The 19,641-nt window shown below is 38.6% G+C and overlaps 1 protein-coding gene across 15 annotated transcripts in view; it reads right to left on the reverse strand.

Annotated features, from left to right (window-relative positions):
- The window catches only part of COBL (cordon-bleu WH2 repeat protein), a 206,425-nt gene that overhangs the window by 106,890 nt on the left and 79,894 nt on the right, over positions 1-19,641 (reverse strand). For 14 of the 15 annotated variants that reach the window (XM_048312776.1, XM_048312749.1, XM_048312734.1 and 11 more), the window contains one exon: positions 8,092-8,298. In XM_048312776.1, the coding sequence (XP_048168733.1) occupies positions 8,092-8,291 (200 nt within the window). In that variant the 5' untranslated portion in view covers positions 8,292-8,298. Of the gene's footprint in view, positions 1-8,091; positions 8,299-11,768; positions 11,945-19,641 lie in introns of those variants that run through there. The other variant, XM_048312756.1, reaches the window with a different exon arrangement.

Below are 19,641 nucleotides of genomic sequence, written 5' to 3' on the forward strand. Positions count from 1 at the left end.
AGAGTACTCCATTTTGTGTCAAGAGCTCAGTATTCACTGGAGCTTGATACTGCTGAATACAGCAGATATGAGCTGTGCTCCCCCACACCCTAAAAATCCTCTTCTACCACAGTACTGAAGGGTTCTTTTATTTTCCCAGCCTTCCCCTCAAAAATTCCACACAGGATCAGGGAAAATAGGTTTATTTAAACTGGTCACTTTTCCAAAAAGTTTTGGTTTCATAAACCAGTGTCTGTCACCAACAAAATAATGTAAGCTGAAAAAAAATTACCAGTTGTAGCTGAAACCTGTAATATACAGCGGGTATTTGTCTTCTAGCAGAAGTGAAAACAAAGGCATAGACAACAAATTTACCAAAAGAACTGGCACCTCTTCTAATGTTTAAACTGGAAAAAACTGTATACAGATTCAAAATGCAAGCAAATTCAAAAGAAAATAAAATCCTCCACGGATTATTAGCCAGCAACATTACACCCGTAGCTCAAGAACTACCCTTCAAACTGCAAGCTGTTGGCATCTGGGAAACTACTCTGTGGAGGGCCACCCATTTTCTTTCTGTAGGTATGTTGTTGGCCAACAACTGCTCAAGAAGTTGATGAAGAACCCTGGAGAGCTAATGGCAAAGACAACAAAAATGGAAAACGAGAGCAATTCCTTATTAACAGGTGACAGCTCTTCCCATGCAAGAGAAGAGGAAGAACCCTCTTTACAGCAACCTTTTTCAAGTTTAACTGAGTTACACAGTGTGAGCTGGAAAAGTGGCAAGTGTGGAAAATTTGAAATATATTTTCTCACTGAAAAGGGAAGAACACAGTGAGAAGATGATGACTGAACATCAAATAAGGAACAGATGTAATTCATATGTATAGGACACTTCGGAAAAACAGAGCAGTGTGGCAACTGCTAACATAGCACAAATACAAATGTGTAGCACCCAAATCAAAACTGCATCAGTCCATTTCATGATGACTCATTCTGACGCTGTCCCCAAGTTAAAAACATCTGTGTTTCACAATCATGTTCAATTCATATGCTACACACCACATACCAACAGACATTTACTAATGCCTACTAAGGCCAGACTATAGGAGAATCCCACCTACATCAGTATTTATATGAATATTCATTAAACTGTGCAGCAGTGAACACTTTTTAAAAATGCTTATCAGTTCTCCTGATACAGATCTCAACTTGTCTGTTTACAGACATATTTCTTCTAAACTAAAATTTGCATGCATTTGTTTTCCCTCAGCCTTATTACTATTGTTTCAGAGAAAAGTAAATAACCTGGCAGAATCACAGTACATGGTGTCCTATGTGCTAGACATTTATATTTAAAGTGGAACACTAATATATTTCTGTAATGCATAATACTGTGATAATTCATTCAACTTTGGACACTTATCCTGCCTCTTGAAAAAGGACTTTAGAAGGGAATATAGTTCATCAAAATAACAGTTTATGACTCCAAAATGTACCCCTGAAATTATAAAATATACTCAGCAGCAACAGCACCACAACTACAAATCAGATCAGAATCCACATCTGCCATCTGAAAAAATAAGTTACAGACAATCATGCAAGTTGAACAAATTTGTCTGGCCAATGGACAATTAAAAAATCCAGCTGAATCTGAGGTTTCATCTTATTGCTGATTATGAGCAGACATGAATTAAACATAACACTTAAGGAAGTCTGCAACATCCCAACCTGTGCCATGCTGCTCAGACTATGTAACTGTTCCATGAAAAGCATCCCCAGCCTACATCTGTTCCATTTGAAAGTACAGTTGAAGCTTTTGAAAAAACTTTAAAGCAAATAGTATGCTCTTAAAAAAATGTAAATTTGGGGAACATTTTTCAGAAAACTTCTGAAGTGTAAAGAAAGAAAAAGAAAAGAGGGGAGAGTGGAAAGGAGGAAAGGAGGAGAGGAGGAAAAGAGGAAAGGAGGAAAGGAGGAAAGGAGGAAAGAAGGAACGGAGGAACGGAGGAACGGAGGAACGGAGGAGAGGTTAGGAATTCCACAAACAAAATTCAAAATCCTTGTGTTTCAAGTGAAGTAAGAGAGCTGGGAAATCTTTGCCATGAAGTTATTCTTATATCAGATTTCAATGGCACCAACTTGAAAAATTTTCTTTCTAAAGAGTTCAGCTTGTTTTTAAATGGGACTTTTATTTCAAGTGACTCCATGTATATGCTACACACAAAAGAGAGTCCCTAAACACAGCAAGAGAATGGTAATCTACTAATCTATACCAACTTTTCTTTCTAACCTTGGGTTGAATCTGGCTCTTGGAAGATGCAAAGAGTCAATCCTTTGCTTCTATCTTGTTCCACAAAGATCTGCACTTCATTTTAACCTGCTTTGATGTGTGGTACAGAGCATACTCTCTTTTGAAATTCAGGCAGGTCTTAAATCTGAATCTTAAAGCTGAAATGAAGCTAAATGCCTCCTGTCTTTCCAACTACTCAGCTAAGAAACACCTTACTTTTTCATTTTAGTAAGATGTTGCTGAAATTTTTGGTGGAGTGACCAAACTCTACGTAACAGACACCAAAGGTTAATGACTGACAAGCAAATACTAGAGCACAAAAATGAATTTGGAGAGCAAACCCAATTTAAGACTCAGACAAGGTCCAGATGACTATTCTTAGCAAAGGAGAGTACTTTGGCTCTGTTTTGATATTCTATTACTAAGCTGTTTGACATTTAACGCCAATTCTGGACAGTAAAGAATAACTACTTTATCAGCAGTATTTATCACACCGAAGATCTGATCAAGTTTGAGCAGACTGCTTGTTTCCTGCTGTTCTCCAGTAAAATGGAGGAAAGGCCTATGATTTTTAGGAAGCATAAAACAACTGAGTTGTTGTTTTGGGTGTAGCTGGGTTTCATCTCCTTGGATCACAGAGAGAAATCCATTTTAAAATACAGCCTTGTACATCTAAAAATAAATTTGTAGGGTAAAGTTGTATTCTATCAAATGAAACCAACTTTCTATCTTCTACTTTCATGCTACAAATGCCTTCCAGTCCCTAAAAGGGCCTACAAGAAAGCTGGAGAGGGGCTTTTCACAAGAGCAGGTGGTGATAGAACAAGGGGTAATGGCGTCAAACTGACAGCAGGTTTCGATAGGATATTAGAAAGAAATTCTTCACTGTAAGGGTGGTGAAGCACAGGAACTGGTCCAGAGAAGTTGTGGATGGCCCATCCCTGGAAGCATTCAAGCCCAGGTTGGATGGGGCTCTGAGCAAGTCCCTGGTGCATGGCAGGGGAATTGGAACTAGAAGGTCTTTAAGGTCCTTTCCAACCCAAACCATTCTGTGATTCTATGATTAAAAAAAAAAAATTAAAAAAATCTCAAAACTAGAAGAAAGAATCCTTTTTTTTAGGTCAATATCAAATGTGCATTAAGAATCTACAGTGGGAATTGACTGGAAAAGAAACATGATTGTGTAAAGGGGGTGGATGACCCGAAGTCTCTAATTCTTTCACTGTTTTCATTTAAACCAGAAAATAGCATTAGTCATTATTTTCTCATGCTCCAAAGTAGAGGAGGTACTTCATGAAAAGATTACAACTTTTTCTACACAACCGAAAAAGTATACACTAAGAAGCAAGCTGTATCCAAAAAAGTTCAGGAAGTGTGATAAATAAGACACTCATAAATGTTTTCCGTTTCTTTTCTTAGCTTGCTCACCTACATTTGACTCTTACTTTCCGTAAGTCCACAGGAGGAACATCAAGATGACACACAAGAAGAGGCAGAGGCCTTAGGGCAAGAAAGGTGAGGAGAGACCTTGCTATTGGCTGTAAGTATGAACTGCAGGGTTACAGAGCCAGACTCTTCTTGCCAGTGAACAGCAAGGCAACAAGTGGCAAGAGACAAGTGCTGTATAGGAAATTCCATTTAGGCACAAGTAAACATATTGTCTCCATAAACATGGTTCCAGCCCTGGAAAAGAGATACAGAGAAATCCAGAAACCTCCTCCCTGAATGTATTCAAACTTGCCTAGAGACTGTGTGTTCCAGCAGCCCCTTCCAATGTAAATTATCCTAGTTCAACTTTTTTTTTCTCCCCTTAAGCTACATTGAACTACTGTAGTTTTGACCCAACTCTTATTTAGTATTTAGTTAAACTAATTTTTAATCCTTTTTCCATGTGCCCTGTTTATCTTCTTCAAACAACACCTATAATGTTTTACCAACCTGGGCTGATTTCACACCTTTACTCTTTCCTAGAGACACTGTTCTGCATGTTGAGCTATAAGCCCACAATAAAGAGTCTGTTACTGAGAATTATGTGAGAATATTCTTTCTGTGATGACTTTAGCTTTATGCTCCATATAATGCATACTCTGCACTGAACTCTGTCCTCCAGTATTTGCAGAATGGGACTACAGCTTCAGCTAGTTTATTTCTTCTAGTGTCCTGCTCTCTGTGCTTCATATGTATGAGAGAATTTGTGTAACATGTAAGATAACAGCAGAAGCAACAATTGTCCAGTTTACTTTTATGCATATTGGTCATCCATGAGTTGACAACTCCAAATCAAACCTCATTTAGCTTCAAACACCCCCATTCTTCTGCAATGCATTTCAAATACTACTGAGGTCTCAAGCTTGCTGACACTTAAATGTCGGTATCTGTGTTAATCAGGAAGGCCTCCTTAGTGCCACTCAGTGTGAACAGAGACAGATGCATGATCCCTTTATTTACAGTTTACCAATTGAAAGTATTACCTGTGAGAATCACAAACAGAAAACTGATAACTTGGGAGCTTTTCTACTTGTTTTTTGTCTAAACATCTGCCCATCACCTCTCTCAGACCTGTTAACAGTTTGTGTGGATGTGCTACAAATCTATATGCATAAAACGTGTAAGTGGCCAACAGTTTACCTATCCTTTCAGCACACCAGTTAGTGTTCATACATGAGTACAAACACAGAATAGTCGTGGGAATATTTTATAATCCTTTCCAGGGCAAAATAGGCTAACAGTTTTTCATGAATACTTCTATATGTTTTACAGTAGAGTTCCCAGGGATCAATTATTTCAAAAAGAAAACTGTTTTTTAATACTATTCTATTGCTGCACACTCCCTAAGGATGCAGCTTTGTACCAAAATCTGCACTACATATTTCCAATATCTCAAAGAAATTGTGTGTTACAAGATGGCAATAAACTCTTAAGGAGAGACTGTCAGCTTGAGTTAACTTTCATAAATAAAACAATTTCAAGGTTCCAGATTCCACTAAATTATCTTTAAATAGCACACTTTTTTTCTTAAAGTATCTTTCAAGAAAATTTAATGAGAATTTTCTGCCCTCTTGCTGATATTTACAGGAACTTTTTACATAGAGAACAAAGTTAAATTAACAACATGTTGCTTTGCTTACATATAATGAACAAATTGAAAGACATAATTTTTACTTTTAGTTCATTTAAAATAACCTTAAGTGATACTAATTAACTGCAGTATTTATATTTTCAAATATAATCTAGTCTACTTCATTGTTCTGTGAACTGCTTTCCTGAAATTACAGAATCATTTTTCATTATGAATATGCCCAGGGCAAGGATTTGCAAATTTTTTTGAAAGAGAAAAGCTATTTCCCCAGGGTAGCCAAAAGGAGATTTTGCAGACTACAGTTTTAATGATGGCAAAAAAAAATACTGAAGGTTTATAGCAGTATAAGCAACAGCATATTTTTTCTGAAATGTCCACCCATGATATCACCACAGATAAAAGGAGTGAACACAGAAAATAATTCATTACCTGCACTGGCTCTTATACTTGCCTCAAACTTAAAAAAAACAAAAAAACCCCACATTTTTTTAAATCAAGCATTTTCATCATTTAATGTTTACCCCTGAGTATCATTGTATTTCATAGCTATTTAGTTCACTATATTAGAACAATGAAAAAAAGTTGTAAAAGCCTGGGCTTTCACCCAAACCTGGAGATTTAGGGCAGTTCAACCCCTAAAAATTTCAGATAATCTTGACACTATTGTTTTTTACTATTCCACATACCTAAAAACAGAACCAGTGCTAACATACAGAAAATTGCATCTTCCAGTGATTAGAAAGACCAGCAGCATGCATGAGGTCTGTTCATAGACTGATGCCACTGTAACACAGGGCTTAGTACAGAATATCCTTTTCTTATTTCATAGCTTGTTAGGACGATTAATTCCCCTTCCTCAGTGTCTGTCATCTTCCACTTCCCACAGGTGTGGCTATCACTTCTCTACTCCAAGTCTTCAAGACAGCATTGAGGGAGAACAGCCACTGCCTACTAGGTTAGGCACCAGTGATGTGCAGATTAGCACATTAACACAAGAAGAAATTTAATTGCCACCTAAATCAGAGGCCTAGACCTGTCATGCAGACACAGTAGAGAAGTGAGCACCTTCACAGACAACAAAGAGAACATTCTGGTTGCTCAGAATGGTTAATGCAGATGATATAAATAACCCCACAGAAATATGTGACATTTAATTTTTGCCATTTCTTTCAGGTTTTAGTCCACAGACTAAAGACTCTAACAAACAAAACACTCAGTCTCAATGTATGTGATACATAGTGATAAACACCTGTGTGAGATACAGAACATTTACTGTACAGGGACTTTCTACTTGTTCTTTGCTCCTGTAGCATTTACATTCTTGAAAAAATCACATTAAAAGACCACTTTTATAGTGCTCTTGGACTGCTTGTTTTGAGACTATACTTTTTTGAGAGAAAAGAAGTTTCTAACCATATGGCCATTATCTATGTCTCAGTACAACATGCTGCATGAATATTAACCTCTTGTCAGCTCCCAGGTGGCTTGCATGTGCCAATGAAATATCACCTTTCTTTGGGATCCAATGGCCAGTGAGTTTCATGTTCTGTTCCACTTAGCAGGCCTGTTCTCTTCTTTCTCTCATTAAGGTCCAAATCTCGCCATAAAAACGCTTATCACTACGCATCTAATCTGAGAGCTCTGATAAGCACTGCTTTCCTTTCAAATCTTTAACATCACTCTGACTTCGGGGTGGACACACACAAGTTGCACTAGTCTCCCGAGAGTGGATAAGTGAATGCTAGTTTCTACGAGAAAAGTGGGAGGAAGAAGGAAGTCCCAGACATCAAACATTGCTTTACACATCCTCCTCGGCCATCAAAATGCGCTATGAGGGAAACAGTCAAAACAGACTAATATATCTAACCAGAAAGTAGTTCTTCTGGAATGCAGACTAACTACTGAAAACACCAAATGTAAAATAAACACAGAATCTGATTTATCTGCAGGCACCTACATACCCTCTGCTTGTGGTATTACACTTTCTACAGTTTCTTGACTACTCCTGACCACAAGATTGCTTGCTACGGTTTCATCATAGTATTGATTATATCTTTGAAACTTCTGCATATTATTTCCTAAAGTAATGCATCCCTCCTTCAAAACAATTTACACAGAAAGAATGAGGATAAAGAAGAGCTCCCATAGTGAAGAGAATTGTCTCAAAATTGCCTTTCCAATTGCCCTTGATTGTACCCAGTAAGTAGCAAGGAGAATCCCTCTCTCTTTCCATGGGAAAAAAAATATACGCTTTTATATATAAAACACTTCCTAAATATGAGCAGATGCTTTTCTGTCTACACAACTGCAACATATTTGTGAAGGCGGGATCTCTGAATGCGATGAATCATCCATCTTCCGAGCCTGCTTCTTGGCATGGCTCCAGGCACTCATACTGTCAGGACTGTTTGCCAGCAGCACCTTCTTCCACTGCACCAAGCCCACTCTGGCTTATGAGAGGTGATACAACCTAAGCCCAGTGACACTACATGAAAGGGACAGATCTGTACATGTGCTGATCCATGGGGAAACAGTGACACAATAGCTGCTAAATCCTTCCTGCCCCAGAAGAGAGAGTCCTTTATACATGGCTCTCAGGACTCTCTGGTGCAACAGCTGCTTAAAACGCAGACAAAAGCATGACAGAGAAGCCCCATAAACTCAGAAAGACCGACAGCATCAGTAAGCATCCCATAGGGAACAAAGGGCTTTAAAAAGTGGGAGCTAATCAAAGCCTTACCTTCCTTGCACTGTACACTTCTGCTCTAACCCACAGGGTAAAATGACTGTGAAGTCCACCAGTCTGTTTATCATGTTCTCCTTCATGCTCACAAGGTTCTGATCAGAAATTACAGCTGTCTCTGCAGGTGACTTGTGCTCACCGTGAATTCTACTTGCTGCAGAAGGTTGATTTGGTGGAGGGGGAGCACGAGCTTTCATTCTTTTCCTTGAGAAAGAAAGGCAAGAAGAAAATTAATTTCTCGCAAGAAAATACAAACACGTTACTAAGAAATATATGTTCTTCTGGCCATAATCTCACATTGTTTTAAGAAGTTTCTCTAATGCAAGTAATTTTTTCTTGATCATTAAACTTTTCAGTGGAGTTGCACTTTTATTTTTTACCTCCTCTCTAAAAATATGCTAATTTTTTAATGATGCGCTCACTCCTACTGTTTGCTTTCCATGCCCCAGGGAATGAATCAGTTCCATAATTAGGATATGATATAATCGTTTTTCTGTCGAGTGTGAAGCATACTCCTATGAAGTGAGAAACAGAAATGCTGGGTCCAGTCCAGACCTGACTCAAGAAAGAGTTGTATTTACGTACATGAATGTTTCCTCCAAGTCAGAATGGCAGGAGTGGAGGCAGGGTGAGGTTTCATTCAGCTATATTTGGGTTCCACAGTATTACTCTACTTGAAATATTGTCTCTTCCTCTGCTCTGAGTTAGTAGTATTAAATATGGCTCATCATACTTCATAGGGAAGCACCATGAAAAGGTCAACTGTGAATGATATCACTTCTTACCATACAACACCAATACTACCGCTCTTTGAAAGCGCCCTGAAAGGAACTCATTCTTCAGTAGCAGGCTATGCACCATGTGTGATATACAGAAAAGCTGCATCAGCTTGCACCAAACAAGCAGTGTACTTTACAGAGATATAAACCCACCACAGACTTGAAGTTTACTTCACTGGCAAGCTGCCAGGCAGATAAGCAACATATGTGTGCTGTTAAACTTCTGAATAGCTGGCCTCGTACCAAACACATGTCTAAGAGGATTAATTCTGATGATTAATACTCCAGTGACCTCTTCTGACTAGATTTACGCTTAGTTTAAGTCAGATTTTAGTGTAACAGATGGAAAAAGCAGTAAAATATTTACTCAGAAATTATTATGGAGGCCTACTGCCTGCATTTTTTAATCTGCCTGTTTTTAGGGTGCAGGATGAGATTGTGATTCTTCACACGATTTCTGCCCTGCAAACAACATAAACTGAGGTCCAGAAAGGAAGAGCACAGAAAATGCACTCTAACTCTTAAAAGCCGGAAAAGCTTAGTGGTCAAATCAGCCAAGGGCAAAACTGTGTTTAGGGGAAAAAAAATTAAAACCTGACCTGAAATACCAAATCAAACTCTTCTTTAATAAGAGATAACCTCTATTCTCACAGATAAAAAGACTAAACATAGAGTTTGGATTACCACTGTAAGCTCCTGGCAGAGGAAAAAAGTAATAGTTATTTCACATTAACAAAAAACCCCAAACCAAACCAACAAAAAAAAGTGTTCAGAAGCAATCCAAACCCTCCATACTTTTCAATCAGTATTTGCATTTGACCAACAATCTCTGTGACACGTCTCAACTTGCAAAAATTCTTTACACTTCCTTGAAAATGCACATTTCAGTGAAACCTCAGCAAGGCAGTGTAAAATCAGCAGTGATGAAGATACTGCCTTTCCTGTGTGCCTAACAAATAGCATTTTCTACAGATATACAGGGAGAGGTACTGCCTTCTTTACTAGCACACAGAAATTTTTCTTTCATCAGCAATTTCCTTGAACATTCAGTTTTTATCCTGTATACGAGTGAGGCATGAAGTCATCAGTCACTAACTTGCAGCTCCTACGCTTCACTCCAAGGTGATGATAAGTTCAGGCCTTTGAGAAGTAATTAACTACCTTGACTCTCCCTGAACCAGACTCTTAACTTATTTGTCTATTGAAGAAAAGAAAAGAAAAAAAAGAGAAATTGGGATTCATCTTCTCAGATCCCTTTACATTTAGCCACAGTTGTTATTTGTAAGCAGGTGGTGAGAGACAAGGGAATTTTGCGTACATCCAGATTCATGCCAACACAGCCTTACAGTCATGCTGTTTAAGAGCTTCATATCAATTTATAAATCATGTAATTCTTGCCCTTAATAATATCAACTGCATCCATATAAGTAGCTACAGAGTTTAACTTGTTTCTTAAAACAAGCTTTTATTTTTTGTTTTTAAAGCTTGTTCTGTAATGTGGGAGATAATTCCAACACAGTGCTCCTGACAAAGTACCAAAGGGGGTAGGAAGAAAAGAAGCAGGCAAGTGTTCTGAGCCTGGAAGAACTAGCTGTAATTAATGATTTACCTTGTAAATTCCAGATCTCACAGTGAACAAAGGTAGAAGAAATAAAGCAATAGTAATAAAATAATCACGAAACTGAAATCAACTGAAGCTGTAGACACTTGAAACTTTAGGGAAGAAGTGAAGAAAGACTGAGTTTTGAAGCTAGAGAAAGAGCTGGAAGTAAATTGGGAGCATGCTACACAAGGTATCTGTCTGTTCCCTGGTGTAACATAAACTTGCCTGTGGTTTTCTACGGGAAGAGACAAAAAAAGTCAGACACCTTAATGAGAGTGTGATTTTAATTTTTTTAATATTTTTTAAAACTTTTAAAGTACTCCACAGCCAATTCTGCAGTTACAGACCTTGTATAAAACTGCTTGGGGCCAGGGGTGAGAGGGGGCAGTGTGTCAGCAAATCAGGCATCACACCAACAAAAGCATCAGCTATACATTGACCAGCGATGTTCACTTTAACTCTATGTAACAGTGCATATTCTTTTTGGCATTTTGCAGACAGGGCCTTTTAGATACTACAATCCCCCTTTTCTTTTGTGCAGAAAGGACAGGGCAGGTCTGTTTCCTTCAGAGACATCAGAGAAAGGAAAAGGGAAAACATTCCTACTGCAGTCTCTCTACCTAGCAACAGTTCAGGTGACCTCATACGAACTTTTCCACAATAATGACTTACATATTCTCACTGAGACTGCCTGAAATGTCTTGTTTTCAACATTTTCCAAATGACAGATCTCAAACTATTTCAGTGGAAGCAGATCCCTCTGCAGTTCACATTTGTGGAGTGATATGTGGCACAGATTTGCATTTCCTAGCCAGCTTTCTGAAACATCGCAGTAGTAGAATGTAGCTCCATGAATCACAGACTGAAATCCACAGATCTAGCTACCTTGGATTTGACATGAGCAGCTGCTTTTTCTGACAGGCTCCAGCAACTGCATTCAGAAGATGCCTAGAAGCCTGTTAATAATATTGAAAGTGAGTGAGAAAAAGAATTCATCTTTCTCTGTCAGAGCAACAATGGTTTTAAAGGACAATACAAAAGCACTCTGTAATAAAAGCCTTATTGTTACCCCACTAAAATAATGCACAAAGAAAGTGAGTGATTTAAAAGCCTGTTTTAAGCATGGGAAGCAAGGGTACTTTCCACGCTATAAACACAACATACTAATAAGAAGTTGCATACCATTCTTCAGTGTGAGATAAATTCAACCTAAATTTAGTTCAACAGCCATCTTCTCTCCACAAACATCTTTCACTGCGCTCACTACTGAAATACCTGTTAAGACCCTGTACCTGCTTCTAGTCTGCAGGAGGAGTTACAAGTGGGAACACATCAGATCCATGCTCAGGTTTAACTCATGGTTACACGAATGCTTCTATTCAGTCCTCGAGACAGAGACAGTGAAAACAAGCAGCTGGTTCTAATACACAAATGTACAGTGGCTGTTGCTGAGGCTTGAACTAGTTCTTCTCACTTAACTGTAAGTTGGAAAAAATGCATATAATCATGAAACAATTAGGCAGAATATATGAATAACCTACCAGCACTGTTCTCAGTTAAAGCAGCAGGTTTTCAAAATGGAAAAACAAGGAAACTGACCAACAAGACCAATGTTTCTGTAGTTCAGCACAGAAGAAATGCAAGAGAAATGAAAAAAGTTTCATCAGATTATGAACTTCAGGACAAGGTTACACAAGCCCTTTGGACCTACTATTTATTAATATATAACTGCTAAGAAACAGGATGTAACCTGGACTTTACAATCCCATCGTAGAAAAACGTGATCTCTGTTTTGAACAGCACTGGTCCTGAGACTTCCACGCCCATGGCAAAGATATGCAGATTGCCTTTGTCAGATAAGGTCTAACAGGCAAACACACGCACACACACACACACAAAAAGAAAAAACTGAAAGTGAAACAGTGAAGTCCTACCCATTCCCACCATTCCAAATAAATAATCCTCTCTGCCCTGTAAAACACAGGTAACTTAACAGGTACTGGACAGACTTCATTCCATGCACATCAGCAGGACTTTGGCAAGTGCTCCATAATTCACCAGTTTGTAGCATCTGTTCCTTTTTATGCGAAGTTTCTCTCTAACCATTCATTTTAAAGAAGCAAGAACAACAACAAAAGCACAAACACACACGTGCACACACACCCACCCTCCAAAACAGCAGGGATGAAAAAAAAAAAAAGGAGGAAAAAAAGCCCACCAAGAAACCCAAAAAACCCCATCCAACAACAAAAACAAGAAAAATCCAACCCAAAACAAAACAAAAAATCAACCAACTCTGCACATAGCAGAATTATGGAAAACATTCATTTTTGATATAATGGACAACTAGCACAGTCTGGTCAAGTCAATTTGCAGTCTGGTCAAGAGGCTTGAACAGGTGCAAAGGGTTTTTCTGTGGCAGTTGTGTACATCCCATCTCATAATTAGGAGAAATAAACCAACATGTGAGTGCTCAGTGATGAGTGAATAGAGACACAGCGTCCTTTGGGTGAAAAACAGGAAACATGGGAATAAACATTCTTGATTTTCAGGTGATTGCACTCCTACCATCTTTTGAGGGGAAATCTGCGCACATAGGCAAGAAAAAAAATGCAGATGAGTATGTTCACTCAACTTTCCCCCTTCACCCTGGCAACTTGTGCAGCAAAGCCAGAAGTCCAGCCCTGAGGCACACACCTGATATTCCAAACCACCAAGTCACAGCAGAGCAGAAGTCACTCCTGCTCAGTGATCTAACTTGTGAAGGAGATATCTTTCAGAGAACATTTCCTTTTCATTCCTTGTTTGTTGCTTATGGCAAAGCAAAGAAAAGCCAGATCACAGGCTAGGAAAGAGACAACCACGATACCAGAATTAAGAGCACACCAAGTTCCCTCTTTGTAAGAACAATCCTTTCAGCTTCTAGATGCAGCAGCTCAGAAAAACTGTAACACAACACAAATGTAAAGGAAATACAGACAGATCAGCAGCAAGATAAAGGCACCTCATGAATTCTGAAAATGGAAACCAAAAGTCAAACAAATCCTGGAGAGATTGAGAACAGACACCAGAAGAGCAGGATAATGTCCATAACTACTAAAGAGGCCCGAATTCACCCAGACAGCCTTACATCATAACTAGAACTTTATTCCACTTTGCTATCTATAACATTTAAATTAACCAATTCAACAAACTAAAAACAAAACAAAAATATCAAAGAACATTCTCAAGTTTACTTTGCCTATCACAGGCTAAATATACCAATTCATTACAATTATGTGCAACACAGGTAACCTTTAAATGTCTCATACAGTAAGTAAGTTACAGGTCTAAAATGCATTACACTATTGTAGTAACTTGTTTCCAGTATTATTTTACAACATTCTGGTAACATTAACAATATTACACAAATATTACGCTTTCTAAAGAGCTGAAATCTTCAGCAGACACTAAGAAGTAATGAACTAGATTACTAGCAGATATGGCTCAGGCAACAACTGGGGTTCTCTACATTATTTTTAAATAAGTTGCTGCTTTGTTTTTAGCAGAATTCCATGGCTGTTATAGTATGCAGTTATTCTATGCTTTTCTCTTTTCAAACATTTACTTGAATTTCATATTACTTCTAAAAGATCATCCTATTTTTAAGGCAGGATCACACTGACAGACACAATGAAAATTATTTCCTTGCGGGCATGATAAAGTCACCCAAAATAGACAAGAAAAAATAATTTGTTTCTGGCAAAGAAATGAAAGTTATTTAATTATATTTTTGATCTTCCATTTGATTCTACTCATGAGAAACCCTACAGCTTTACATATTTAAAAAATAAAGTTTCTTTGCCAGAAGAAAAGGAAAAAAAAAGACCAGCAGGAAATAGAATGAGTGCATCTGTAGAAGAGGAAGCAGGGATGGAAGTATACAATCATGGTTGCCCAAGGGTGAAGTTAAAGAAAAATAAACAAAAGTCAATGTGAGATGATACAGTCTAATGGAAGTAGTTCCTAACATTATCTAATTTCAAACTTTTCACAAACTTAACCAACCACTAAACCAACCACTTAACCAATCACTTTTCACAAACTTAACCAATCATTAAAAAGTGTTGGGCTGCAGTTTCCCAGTCTCAGACATGCCAATGAATAAGCTGTTATAAAATTTGCTACCAGGGGCATCTCCCCACATATAACCCATTTCATGAGAGGCTGAAATGTGTCCCAATACCGAGCAGAGACCTGTCCACTCTGGTCCCTGTGAAACATTGCATAGCTGCCAAACAAGAGAAAACAGGTTTCTGCCCAGTCAGGACTCAGACTCCTGCACTGACACAATGTAGATGAGCTACTGAGCGCTCACCCTCCAACCGGAAGGCCAAAGGATTTGTTAGCCTAAGGCTGGTATCCTCAAATAATCTTGTTTTTATACATCACCCACACTTTTGATTAAGAATCATAGTGTACTATCCTCCAACAAAAGCCTAATTCTCCTTCCAGTCACTAAGGCATTCCCTCAAGATCTGGAGCAGAGCAGTTGACATACCAGTTTCATAACAGAGTCATTTTTAGGGCCAGAAGAAGCCAGAAGCACTCTAACCTGACCTCCTGTAGGGCATGTGCCATGCAGTGCTCCCCACTGCTACTTTAGAAAGCCCCCTCTAAGAGTGAAAGCAGGGATGGACCTGTACATGGGGTGGGGGGCTTTAACTGATCAAAGGATAACACTGGAGCCTGCAAATGCCTTTACACGTGGTAACCACTGCCACACTAGGGAGCCTAATAGATCTACCTGTATCAGTTCCCAAAACAAAGCAGAAAACAAGCCCTAAAAAAAATCTTTTAAAAAGCAGCCAAATCCCAAGATTTGGGTACATGCCCACTGCAGTTAATGAAAACACTGCATGAATAAGCACTGCAAGGTCTGTATCACTAATAGCTGTATCACAGGACTTTTGAGATACCACCCACACATTCAGTGTGTGGCAAAGACCACACTATGAGCTGGTGTCATGCTGTACAACTCCACCGGGTTGCATATCAGTAAAGATGAATGAAATGGGAGAGCAGTTAACATTATTTAGTTATTGGCCTCATCTGCTGAATCACATGCTGAAGAAAAACAGAAGTCTTTGGAGGTTAAAGGCAAGAAAGCGCAGATAAATTCTGTTTTGGGAAGGTAAAAACCTGCAATCTAAAATGCAGTGATATCACATCTCTCAGTAAGAGATACACAAATAGTTTTAACTCTTTAGCTTGGGAGATGTGATCAAAACAAAATGCCACCAACAATTCATGCTGGAGGATGGGTAAGAACTTTAATCTTAAAAAAAATGTGGTCTAGAAAAGCAAAGTAGAGTAACAGCACTCTAGGTAGGGATAGTGAAGCCTCACTCTTTTCACAATGACATCTGCCAGAAGAGAAGCTGCAGATGAACCAAAATATGAACAAAGGCGATAAACATTTAGGCTTTAGGACTCAAATATGTTTAACCACCAGCACCACAGCTGAAATTGCCTGCCAGTTTCATGCTGACCAAAATCAAAAGATTGCTGTTGACTTTCAGGGAAAAAAGTAATGCAGCAGTGAAAAGCATTCAGTGAACAGCCATCCAATCCTACCCCTACCAGTATTTTTAACTTCTTCCTTCATTATCCACAAACGCACAGTGTTTTCCCCCCTTTTATCAAGTACTGAGCTATTAGTCTCATTCCATTCCAAGCAACAATAATATTAAAATAAAGAAAACACTAAGGAAAACATCACATTGCTCGTGTTCATCTGAAATCTCATCTAGTTCCTTCATCTGTGACTAAATCGGGCTGCTTTGCATGGTATGCTTCAATGGGAAAAGAGAACTATACTATTTTTATGTTATTGATGTTTAAGCATAATGGCACTGGTTAGTTAAAAAACCAAACCAAACAAACAAAATGCCAAAGCCATCCATGCTAACATCCCAAATGTACTTAAGAGAGAAAACCAAAATGTTGATGATTATACTGTAAAATGCCCAAGCCCTGTTGCCAGGGCACTCTGTTCTGTTCTCTGTGCTCTCAAATCTTCAATGAGCTGTTAAGGATGCTCAGTTAAGCAGATAGCAGGCTACAACCATGCAGGCGAACCACTTGCACACTGAATTCTCTGCAGAGGGCAAATACTACAGCTGAACTGCGAAAAACACAAGGTTAAGATCACTTAAGGCAAAGCAATTAACGAGATTTCTCAGCATTATTCAGGAAGGTATAGTCAGGTTCATGTTGGCTAACTGGACTCTTACTAACCATGCTCAGCTGTGGAAAACACTGTCATGAAACAAGGCAAGAGTATTTCCAAGCAGGCTGGAAGCACTGCTGGCCTTCTGCATGTTGTGAGCAAACAGGCATCCTTCAGATACACTCACCCTACTACCCATCAGCTGTGGTTTTGTGAGGATGCCACAACTCCCTGATGAGCTCTCTAGCTCTGGAAAGGTACTTTGCCAGTTCGAATAGGCTTTATTATGTCATGATAACAACAGCAGTCTTTATCATGTTTATTAACAGTGAATTATGACGGTAATGAGCAGATGATTTGTTTCTAGAGGGGTCAATGGCTAAAGGTATGGTTTCTCAAGCCTGAGGCTGTCCCAGAAACACTTGCACTGAACATTGTGTCCCCTGAAATTATAGGTGCTGTTCAGATTTCAGTGTGGTTGTCCTTTCTTAATCTCTTCTCAACAACCACCTTCAATAAGGCTACTTAAATAAACAAATATAAAAGTTTATTGCTTAGCAACACTGATTTATAAACTCTCCTGCGGTGACTTGCACTGTCAACTAAGATGCAATTTCAAGGTGCATTTGCACTGTATTGCTGAGCAAAGGTATCCCAGATTGTGCACTATTTTTGTGTCCACAGGCTTTTAACCTCACTACCATTTACTGAGAATCGCTCTCTAGTGGCTTGAAGACTGTAGGTTAGTGCTCCTTGCAGTGAAGTGCTTGCCTTATTCTCACAGAAGATGGAATAGTTTTGAAAGAATCAAGAGAGAAACAACATACATTGCTAATGAAATTCTGATGTGATTCTGGGCTGGATAATTCCTAAGTTTTATAATATGCTTAGAAGCCAGTGCGCAATTCAGTGGAATACCACTAACATTAATATAGAATATTAGTCCTACCAATACCTGTTTCAACTAGAAACAGCCTTAAAACACTGTCCATCTGAGGTGCAGATGGGGAAGAATTGTTTAGCATGATTACCTGTTTAAGTAAGTACACACATGGTGAACCATAACACCTGTAACTGTCAGCTGACAGATCATCATTCCTCATTCAGTGACAACGCTCTAGGAGTACACCACTGAAGCTCATTTCACCTATTAACCCTGATACAAACAGATTCCACAAAAACAGGCAGGCAGTGGCCATTAAGGGAGAATTTGCAGAATTACACCCATGTTATTCCACCTACCTCCACTCATCTGTCTGCAAACGGTGGCAAGATCACAGATACTTCAGAAAACCTTAACGTACCAAAGAAAAGGACACAGACAAAAAGTTAAAGGCTCTGACCAGAGTAAAGAGGCATCTTGGCCCAGTTCCAAAGAACCCCTTAGACCCAAAACGCTTCTCAAAACATTACAAACGTATTTCTAGGCAGAAATTAAAATAATCAATGGCAACTACCCCAATGTCTTTAGAGGTTGCAGGCTAGAAGGCATTTGTGCTTCTGAAACCCAGTTAACTTCTTCAGCCACAAGGACCCAGGCAGGAGAGACACAAAGCACGGCAGGCAGGACTACAAAAGCCATTTATTTTCCAGCTGCACTGAGCTCTCCTAAAAGGGGAAGCGCCTCTGTGCTTCCTCTCAAGTTCACTTGCCCTCGGAGAAACACTCGCGATCTTATCATGGCTGACCTTACATCAAATTTCCTCAAATTATATTTTCATCAAATATATTCAAAAGCCCACATCTGGTGACGTATTGGAAGATAAACAAGAAGACAATTAACTTTGGATTGCCTGATCTAGAAGACAAAAGCATCAATCTACCCTTGTTTTTAAATCTACAGTTATTCTGTAAATTTTAACTGTAGAAAACTGCATGTCATAGAAGAAACCAGCACCTGAACTACAGGGCTGATAAGCTTCCCTTTAGAGCTAGGAAAAAATCCCCTAGAAGATCTAACAATGCACTTTTGTGAGATACAGTTTACATTCACTCACAAAGAAACAGAATCAGGGATGCCAGAACATTCCTTACCTTCCCTAATCATCTTAATTAGCATTTATAATTTCGTCTTAATACATACTCCATCACACAGCAAGAAATCATGTACAGCAGTACATTAAATGAAGCTTAAGGAAGCAAAAATGCAGTGTCAATGAAATAAAGAGATATCCAACTTCAACACAACAGTCTAAACTGTTGTCAGACCCTGTACCTCTGGGATGCCACATGTGTTTTTATCACAAAATCTCACAGCTTCAGCTGACTTTCTTTGTATTTTTCTGGTGCTGATTTGCTCAATTGAACTTCTTATGATAATCACAAGTATTTGGCTTTCACTTTTATGATATTCTCTTCTTTCAAAATGACACAGGAATCAAGTACTTCTTGGTTTAAACTAAAATTCAAGTATTTTGGTTTATTAAATGCAAATAATAAATTTAAGTGATAAACTCTACTCCAATTCTGCTGTGGAGGTGAAAGACCTACATTAATGTAGAAACCAGAAAGTCTGACCAAAAAGAATACTGCAGATGTTAGCACAGATAAAAACACAACCTCAAACAGCTGACTAGGAGGACTCTGAAGTGTGATCCTGATTTATCAGGTAAGAACAGAAGTGTTGTAATGATTTTTATATGCCAGAAAACCCCATTTGTTTAGTTAGTTTCCATTTAAGATTCTGTTTACTGTATCCTGTAGGCATATGTGATATTTAAAGGATTTTATATCTCTCAAAACCAAAAAGGATATAGGCCTTGCACAGTGCAAACTAGAGCACATTATGAAGAAAATCTTGATAAATCAGGCATGTCAACACACCCAGACAGTATCAGACGAGAGAGGAAGCAGCCAAATACCCTCCCTCTTTATCACACACATTGAAATTAGAGATGATTATTGTGGGCATTTTACTGATGTGTGGCACTGGCTCAGGACACAGGAAACAGGAA

The sequence above is a fragment of the Corvus hawaiiensis genome, chromosome 1 (assembly GCF_020740725.1).
Source record: "Corvus hawaiiensis isolate bCorHaw1 chromosome 1, bCorHaw1.pri.cur, whole genome shotgun sequence".
Lineage (NCBI taxonomy): Eukaryota > Metazoa > Chordata > Aves > Passeriformes > Corvidae > Corvus > Corvus hawaiiensis.